The sequence below is a fragment of the Echinops telfairi genome, unplaced genomic scaffold (genome assembly GCF_000313985.2).
Source record: "Echinops telfairi isolate 266 unplaced genomic scaffold, ASM31398v2 ScPeMD7_22;HRSCAF=79, whole genome shotgun sequence".
Taxonomy (NCBI): domain Eukaryota; kingdom Metazoa; phylum Chordata; class Mammalia; order Afrosoricida; family Tenrecidae; genus Echinops; species Echinops telfairi.
This window is the reverse complement of record NW_022103919.1, coordinates 6675207-6684644: the sequence shown is the minus strand read 5'-3', so window position 1 is coordinate 6684644 and position 9438 is coordinate 6675207. Positions and strand designations below refer to the sequence as shown.

At 53.7% G+C, this 9438-nt stretch overlaps 1 protein-coding gene across 1 annotated transcript in view; it reads right to left on the bottom strand.

Annotated features, from left to right (window-relative positions):
- Nucleotides 1-103: 103 nt before the first annotated feature.
- Nucleotides 104-9438, bottom strand: part of PRRT1B (proline rich transmembrane protein 1B) — a 15988-nt gene continuing 6653 nt past the window's right edge. Inside the window, exons 2-5 of the mRNA XM_045288596.1 lie at nt 7151-7284; nt 6731-7039; nt 5966-6100; nt 104-2415 (exon numbers count right to left, since the gene is read on the bottom strand). Of these exons, the coding sequence (XP_045144531.1) occupies nt 2266-2415; nt 5966-6100; nt 6731-7039; nt 7151-7284 (728 nt within the window). The 3' untranslated portion in view covers nt 104-2265. The remainder of the gene's footprint in view (nt 2416-5965; nt 6101-6730; nt 7040-7150; nt 7285-9438) is intronic.

The window sequence follows — 9438 nt, the reverse complement described above, 5'->3', positions numbered from 1 at the left end:
AGAACTAGAGGAAGGCTGTATATTTTATCGGTGCTATACTGCACGCTGACTGGCTGGTCTTTTCCTTCTGTAAGGGGATATCCAATTGTCTACAGATGGGCTTTGGGTCTTCACTCCGCCCTTCCCCTTAATTCACATCAATATGATTTAACAAAAATATTTTTTTTAAAGTCCAGTTTATATACATCAAAATGCATGTACCTTAGACTCTGCCAATTTACTTTTGGAACCTTCCAGTGTGGTCTGCTCAGAGCTGTCATTATTACCCAATTACACCCACCTTTGAAGCACATGGTTTCGCCCTCAGGATACAAGCTCCTGCTGTCCGCCTGGGCTTTCCAAGTGTACACGAGAAGTCAATATTCCATGGACTCCACTGCCACCCAGGTTTTCATAGGCACCAGTTTTGCCAAATTTTCTGGTATTTTAGCTACAATATTATGGTAAGAAGTATTTTTGAACCTATAGCAATAACTTTGGGGGGAGGTGTTTTTAAGCATAAAGTAAGAATTAAAGCTAAAAAAGGAGAAGAGGAAAAAAAACAAAGGCTTCCACTCAGTGACTAAGAAATATTACATTAAGCAATTTTCAACTCAGTCGCTCTCATATTATTCTCTAAGTAGCATTGATAATAAACTTTACTAAGGCTTCTCTGTAGGCTCTGGTTTGGAAGGAGGGCCGGGGAATGGTGACATGTGAGTTGGTGACACCCTGGTGAGGCCCTTGTTGGGCAGCCTTAGTGCCATCCCTCTGCCTGTGCCATGTCACATGGGATCCTGTGCTGGGGTCCGGCATCACCAGGTCTCTCAGTGGGCATGCAGCCGCCTCCCTGGGCTGGCCTGTTGACTGGCAAGCTGCACTTTATCACCACCTCCCAGGGGACCGGAAGGAGCAACAGGTCAAGATGATGTCTTTCCCTTGTGATCTTACTGAAGCGCTTGGGGAGCATGGGCTATTGAGTTGTCATCAAAGGCCAGTTGTGGCATCTGCTCATCAGCTAAGAAACCCTTTGCTCCTCCCTTTGCAGCTGGCCTACAAACTCAGGACCAGCCCTGTGTCCTGCCCCTGAGCCACTCCACCATCTCCAGGTATGTTGCTCTCCACTTCCTCATTCCAGGGGGCCAGGTGGCCTGGGCCTGGGCCCCACTTAAGCCCTCAGTCTGGTCCAACTCTGCTAGCCCCCTCCACCCCCCACCCCCACCTAAGTAGATGATTTTTATTTTTAATCCTGGTGAATCGCTTACTGGGGGCTCAGCAAAGCAGGGTCCATGAACTGACTCCCCTCTCTGCTGGTCAGGAGGTTCCTGGCTGCCCAGGGAGGTGGGGGGGCTCAACTCCACTGTCTGCCCCCTGGGAACACCCTCGGGGTTCTCCACGAGGCCGCCCTGGACACTCCAGGGGCAGGTTGTGCCACTGCCCCATTTTACACATGGGGAAGACCCAGCTTCCTCAACAAATGAGGCAGACACTCCTTGAAAGAGCCAGAAAGTCAGTTTGTTGCTTCCCACCCCCTGCTGGGAAGCCAGCCCAGCTAAACAGAAGCGAAGTTCCCAGAAAGGCTGGCCCAGGAGAAGTGGGTCCAGGGAGAAGAGGGGGGACAGCTCGCTAGAGCTGTATGTGGGCGCAATAAAGCTTCCTGGCTGGAGCCGCCTGCAACCTAAGGGCATCTCAGAGGGGCCCCTGGAAGCCCAGCTGCGGGCCTGTCAGTGAGCCAGGAGCAAGCAGTGACCTGGAGGCAGCCACCCGAAGTTCTACACACGGTGTCATGGATGTTTGTTGACCAGACAGTGGCTGTAGTGGACCCTGTCCCCTGGGATGGAGCAGGGGTGGAGAGCCAAGCAGCCGGGAGCCCCAGAGAGAGGATCACGAGGTCGAAACAGAAAGGCCTGGATGTGGGGAGAGCTCCCAACTCTCCCACAGGGAAAAATCAATACTGACAGTTGGGAGGAGGAGGAGTCTGTCGGCTCCTTCGCAGAGGGCTCCGAGATCGGGTCCCTCGGATGTAAGGTGAAGACAGGGGTGGGGCCGGAAGACCTCAACAGAGGTGTCTAGGAACCAGGGCTCCTGGGTTCCTCCCACCACTGGGCTTGGGCCCCTGGGCCCCCTCGGGGGCTGAGGCCCGATTACATAGCTGCTGAGGGCGGCCTCGTCCCTGCTCCCAGACCCCCACCCCCTTGCAGGGGACACCTGGCTCCTGACAAGGACCAGGGTCCACAGAAAGAGTCAGGCCAGGCTGGGGACCTCTGGGTGTCCCGGCAGGTACCCTCAGGGAAGGTAGAGGGCCACCACCACGTAGATGACCCAGCTCGTGGACACGAAGACCCCGAAGAGCAGGCTGAAGAGCACAAGCGAGCGGGCCTTCTTGGACGCCTCCTCGGCCTGGGCCAGGTCACCCCTGCTCAGCGCTGCGCGGGTCTGCGGAGAGACGGATAAACGGGGAGGGAGAGAGTGAGCCGGGGACCCTCTCCTTGCGTGACATCAGCCTTCTCCCCTGGGGAGCTCAGGCAACAAAGACGATGACCTCCCTGACCTCACGACCAGGTCAGCCTTGAGCAAAGGGCCCTGGAGGTCACCGGCTTCTGAGGATATTCTAATGTCATCACACTGTCACTCAAAAATGTCACCGCCATCGAGAACCACTGCACTGTAGGCTCACTCTGAGGCCCGATTACTAGCTGCTGTGGGCGGCCTCGTCCCTGCTCCCAGACCCCCACCCCCTTGCAGGGGGCACCTGGCTACTGACAAGGACCAGGGTCCACAAAAAGAGTCTGGCCAGGCTGGGGACCTCTGGGGGTCAGAGTGAGCCTATAGAGCAGTGGTTCTCAACCTTCCTCAGGCCGCAACCCTTTCACACAGTTCCTCATGGGGTGGTGACCCCCAACCATAACATTATTTTCGTTGCTACTTCATCACTGTCATTTTGCTACTGTGATGAAGTGTCATGTAAATATCGGATATGCAGGGTGTATTTTCATGGTTACAAATGGAACATCATTAAAGCACAGTGATGAATCACAAAAACAATATGTAATTCTATATTGTGAAAGATTTATTTCTAATGACAAATAAATGAAATGTTGTCTTGAAGCATGGTGTGGCATGGGTAACAGTCTTCACGCCAGGTACTTGTCTGTGAGCGTATCTGCATGTGGGTAGACTCGCCTGGAGACTGATAGAGGAGCGGTGGCTCAGTGCCTAAGACCTTTGGAAATATGTGTTTTCCGACGGACTTGGGCTACCCCTGTGAAAGGGTCATTCTGCGCTCAAAGGGGTCACGACCCACAGGTTGAGAACCGCTGCTACAGGGCAAGGTAAAATTGCCCCTGTCTGTTTCTGAAACTGTAACTCTGTGTTTTGTTTTGTTTTGTTTTGTGTCCAGCAGAAAACCGTTTTATTAGATGGTATTCCTCCCCTCAAATTAGCTGAAATATCTCCCCAATCTTTTATTACCACTAATGTAAGAATATTTATATTGGCATTAAAGACAACCACATCAAATTAAATTTTAGACTGCATCTTTGAGTGACTGCACCTTGAATGGGCAGAACTGATGAGGACATGTCATATGTCATTTTAAATTTAATAATATCAGGACTAGCAAGATTAGGAAAACAGAATTTCCATGGGCCATTTGTTCAGGCTTGAGAATAACATTATTAGAGATAATCATATTTTATAATTATAGCCATTGCAGCAGTGGTATATCTATTTTAGCAGACTTTGAGTATGGAGGATATGTGACTGCAGTGGTCACAGTACCACCGATAGCTTGTCTCTGTGTCTGTTTATATTTCTTTTTTTTGAAACTCTAACTCTTTACAGGAGTAGAAAGCCTCATCTGTCTCCTGCACAGTGGCTGTTGGTTTTGAACTGCCGACCTTGCAGCGAGAAGTCCAACCTGTACTCCACCACGCACCAGGGCTCCTGCCATCACATTAGCACCACTGAATCCCCAGGACCTGACCCCATCCATGCCTGGCAATAACGGGAGGAAAGGACGGTGGGTGGATGGATGGAAGGATTCATGGATGGAGACTGGAGAGATCATGGGTGAGTGAATGGATCGGTGGGAGATGAACAGATTCGGAAATGTGCACAGGTGAGCAGGAGCTAGGTGTGTGGGAGAGTAGACAGATCAGTGCTAGATAAATAGATATAAGGAAGTAGAATGGATGAAGAGTTGAGCTGATGGATAGAGGGGCAAAATTTTATCTGTTAAAACACAAGCTTCAACAACAAAAAGACGATCCCATTTTAAAATGGCTAAGAAGACAGACAGCCAATAAATACATGAAGAGTCGCTTGTGATCTTTAGCCACTGACTAGAAAAAACCGTGGGCTCATCAAATTGATTCTGACTCATCCCACCCCCCAGGGCAGAGCCCAGTAGCTCGATGGGGTTGTGACAGCCTCATCTTGCTCCTCCCGAGCGGCTGGTGGGTTTAAACTGCCGACCTCGTGGTGGACAGCCCAATGTCTAGCCCACTAGATCACCAGGTCCTGCCGCACAGACTTCTTTAAGGTGGGGAGAAGCAAGGACGGAGGTGCACCTCACCCAAGCCGTGGTGTTTTCAATGGCCTCACATGCACGTGAAAGTCGGACACTGAATAAAGAAGATCAAAGGGAAGCCGGTGCCTTTGAGTCACGGTGCTGGTGAAGAACACTGAAAATACCGCCAACTGCCAAAAGAACAAACAAATCCGTCTTGAATGAAGTAAAGCCAGAATGGGCCTGAGAGGGAAAGATGATGAGATTTCGTCTCATGCACCTTGGACGGGTGGTCAGGAGAGCCCAGTCCCCGGATGCTTCTAAAGTCAAGGACAGCGAACACCAGGAAGGCCCGCAACAAGATGGACCAGCCGGAGGGCTGCCCCATGGGCTAAACAATTGAGAGGACGGCTGAGGACCGGGCAGCCTTTCCATCCTGGCGTACACGGTCCGAACGGGCTTGAGGGCAATTGACAACAACACGCACTGCAGCACACAGGGCAAAGGCATGTGAAGGTCTTCACCGTGACCTTCACCAAACACCTTGAGGAAAGGAGTCCCTCGGCTTGACAGCTTAGGGCCGTAGGTTTGGGGGACTTGCAGGTCCTCAAACACAATGCTCTCCATCCTCCTTTGGGGAGACGTGGCTGGGCTCTCAAAAGGTCGAAAGCAGCCAAGAGGCAGCTGTCGGTGTCTCCTAGAGCCAAGAGCCAACCAAAAACCCCAGGAAGCAATCCGTCCAGAGGTGCCCCTGCCACCGGCACTAGCCTGGGCCAGAACTCGCTGTGCCCAGCTACCATGGCCAACCCCTTGATGGGAATCACGCTAGACGACCCTAGACAGAACGGGCGGAGATGCAGAGCGAAATTCAAAATCATGGAAAAAGACCAGGCTTACTGGTCTGCTAGAGACGGGTGGACCCAGCGGTGAGGGCGCCTGGACTCCCGTCAAACGTCAAACTGACCCCACTGGTGGAAAGCCCTTTTCCGCCCAGCCACACCCCCACCCATGCGATGAGTAGGAAGCCCACACAAAGCAGCAACCTTAGGAAACTAGAAGGGTTAGGTTTGCCCCCAAACCAAGTTCAGGGACAGGAAGAACAGAAATGATGGGTAAATGGGAACGGGAGCCCGGGTGGGGGGCTGCTGGATGTGGAGATTAGAACTAATGTCTCGATTAAAAGTGTGTATAGATTGCTGGAACGAATTCTGCCAACACACGCACACACACATGCATGCACACAAGCCCCTGTGGAGTGAGCCCATAACAGACATTCACACCCTCACTGTGAAGAGTCTCGGGAGAGCTTTCCAGAGAAAGGAGGTGCCCACACAAGAGGGGCCGGGACCCACAGACAGCGACCCACTGAGGTCCCCGCTCCTACCCCTCCTGAGGAAGGGACACCAGAGACCCATTGCTAGTTGGGGAGCTCTGTGGGTGGGGCTGTCAGAAGGGCCGGCCCCCGCCCCCACCTACCTCGTGGGAGTAGACAATGGCGATGAGGCCAGTAAGCAGGCAGCAGAAGAGGGTCACCAGCACTGATTCCATCAGATAGTCCTTGGGCAGCGGCCTGTGCTCCACCGTGGGGGGGGCTGGCATCTGATTGTTGTACTGGGGAGCCGGAAGCCATGACACCGTGAGGGAGCTGGCCCAAGTCTCCCCACACACTGCCCAAGGGGGACGCGGGTACAGCCCGTGAAGGACATGGCTGTCTAGGGCACTGGGGGCCACACCACCCCCTCCTCCACTCCCCATCAGCATGGCCCTCCTCCACCCACAGCCACTCGGGCCCTGCATCCCTGGTTCTGCGTCCCCTGCAAGCTGCTCGATCATCCTCATTGGGCTTCTGCTGGGGACCCCCATCGTTGGTCTCATCAGGGGCCCCTGGTCCCTCACCATGGATGCCGCTTTCCCCACCCCGCCCTGACAAGCTGACCACCCACCCCTCTCAGAACACACACTCAGCGGCTCTGGGCTGGGCTCTGTTCCCTTCCTGGCCTGCAGTCTCCTATGCATCCGGCAGGACCCAGCTCCAATGCCCCACACCTCTGGGAGGCCTCCAGGCAGAGGGAGCCTGTTCTTCCGGGCACAGAAGGCTCTCTGCATGGGTAGCAGGAACCTCTTGTGTGTGTCAGTCAGCCACCCAACCTGACAGCCGCTGTGTGTCTAGGGCTGGCCCAGGCCCAGCTACTGGAACAGATGGGGACGGGAGGGGAGGGAGGGGACCCCTGGACCACTCACCATAGGAAAGGGGAAGGCACCTGCTCCGCCAGTGGGGGCTGAGAAGAGGGGCATCGGTGAGGGAGGCGCCGCAGAGTAGAGGGGTGTGCCCACAGCAGGGGGTGGGTACAGGGCCTGGGGCGAGGGCCCTGGCTGGAACAGCACAGGCACCTGGGGGAAGGGTGGGTAGAGCAGATGCACTGCTTTGGGGTCAGGCGGAGCATAAGGTGGGGGCTCGCCCACAAAGCCAATGTTGGGGACCCCGCCGGGTGCCAGCTTGGGCTCCTGCCTGGCCTCGCCCGTGGCCTGGGAGCAGGCAGAGGCGCCCGCCTGGGGTGGGGTCACTGCCGAGGCCTCCATTGCAGGGTCCGCCAGCGCACCCTCCCGGGCCTGCTCCCCAGCAGAGTGCCCAGGGCCACTGCTCCCCTCCGCAGGCTCCACGGCCCCTTCTTCACCGGCCTCTCCGGCCTCATCCAGGAGCTGTGGCCGGCGAGGGAGCTTCGGGAACTCTGGGTGCTCAGTGCGCTGGGAGTCCTCGGAGTCTGGGGGGGTGGCACCTCCTCTCACATTCCGATCTGTACAGAAACACCAGGAACCATGAACCTCAAGAGGAAGCTGGGCCCCGGAACTCCTCCCCACAGACCCCCCAAAACATAGACTGAAGGATAAGTCCCAGTGACTCCCCTGAGCTTGACCGAGACCTTAGACCAAGTGCTCACTGGCTCCCATAGCTCCAACCTCAGAGCCGCCTTCAGACACTGAGCAGAAAGCGGGGGCCTGCCACAGGTCAGTCAGTGGTCGGGCTGAAGGAGAGCCCAGGTTGTGGCCACTGCCCTGCCCAGCATTTGGTCCAGATTGCCTGTGCTGGGGCAGTGCCCACCCCAGGGCTGGGCAGGGAGAGAGCCTCTGTTAGGCTGACCTAGAGGTGGTTCCATGGGATGTTGGTCTGAGAAAAGCCGGGCCTCTCAGACTCTTGCTTGGACACTTGGGCTCAAGGTTGTGGAGGAGGAATGGTGTGTTCAGGCCTACCAGACTGTCGCTAATGGAAGAGCCAGGAGGTCCCCCACACTTAGAAAGAACCGAATCCTGAAAGCAGAATTAGGGGCACAGAAGAGGAGTGGCCAATGGCTGGAGAGACACTAGGCCGGCAGTCTGAGCCGGGGCTCAGAGGCACCTCAGTTGGCCCGTTGCCTCCCAGCTCTGCCCCTGGCTGATATAAAGTCTGGAGACACCTGAATAGGTCTCCACACACCCTGGGAGCCGCCTGACTGACTGAGCACCACCAGGTGCCAGGCAGGTGCCCAGGGGAGGCTCTAGAGTACTGGGTTCCAGTCCGCCTCCTAGTTTGCAGTGTAGTCTGGGGTCTTAAAGTTTGCAAGTGGCCACTCACGGCACAACAATTGGTCTCTGTCCTTCCAGAGCACAGAGGAAAGAGGATCAGAAACAGGAGGAGGATGTGGAAGGTGCGGCTGATCACCTTCATCAACAACTGTGTCCTTTGCCAGGAGGACCAGAACAAGAGGGTGGCTGGCTGAACATTCTGATCAGAGAGTCTATAGAAGAGCCCTCATCAAAAGGGGGGAAATTCAGAACAGGATTTCAAATTCTCACGGACTCTAGACTTCCTGGGGCCATGGAGGTCAGAGGCATGACAAAGCGACTGCCCTAAAATAACCTTTAAAATCTAAACCAAAAATACCCCCTGAAGTGTTCTTCACAAGGAGCATTCGTTCGGCTTACTCGGTAGAAAGGCCTGGCCTGGCAGCATGCTCCTTAAGGTCTATCTAGATGGTCCAACTACAACGGCAGCTCCAGAGATGAGACAAGCACCTTAGGGGCTGTGGGAGCAACTTTTCAGACAGTGATTGGTAGAGCAATTCGATTCGGAGCTGTGTCCATCAGTTCCCTTCCTTAAGAAGTCCTATCGTTGTGAGTATCGTCTGTGAGTTCGGTGAGGTCACAAAGAGTGAATAACTGAGTCCAGCATAGCAGCAGAGTGCTGTGGGAGGAAGCGTCCGTGTCAGAAGAGGAAAAAGAGATGGAGTGTGGAGAAGAGATGGAGTGTTGAAAAGAGATGGAGTGTGGAGGCCTGTCTGACCCAGGGCTCGTGGCCTTCGGGGTGCCAGGGGAGTTCTGTGATGACCTCGTATGCTGCTTACTGCAGAATTAAACAACACATGTTTGAATAATTTATGGTTCAAAATGAAATCACAATGTAAACTAAAGGGGAAAAGTTTACCTGAACAGCAATGTAAACCAACACATCAAAATTGGTGAGGTGCAGCTAAAGCTGCGTCTAGAGAGAGATACATAGCTTTAAATATTTACACTGAAAAAGGAAAGTTTAAATCCGTAACCTAAGGCTCTACTCTAAAGACTCGAGAAAAGAGCAAAGTAACCCAAAATAACAAGAATGAGGAAAATGGTAACGGTAAGACCAAAAAAATATATGAAATAGACGATAGAGAAAATGAACAAGGCCAAAGATGCTTCTTTGAAACGATTTACAAAGTTGACAAACTTCCAGCTAAACTTATCAGGGAAAAAAAGAAAACATAAATCACCATTAGGAATGGAAAAAAAGGGTTAGCACAGCCCCTGCAGACACGAACATAAGAGAATACATGAAAAATTTTATGCCACCACATTTGACAAAAGTAGACGAAACAAGGATCTACATGTGACCTCCTCCCTGGGGGAAGGACAACAGAAAAGTGGGTGAAGGGAGA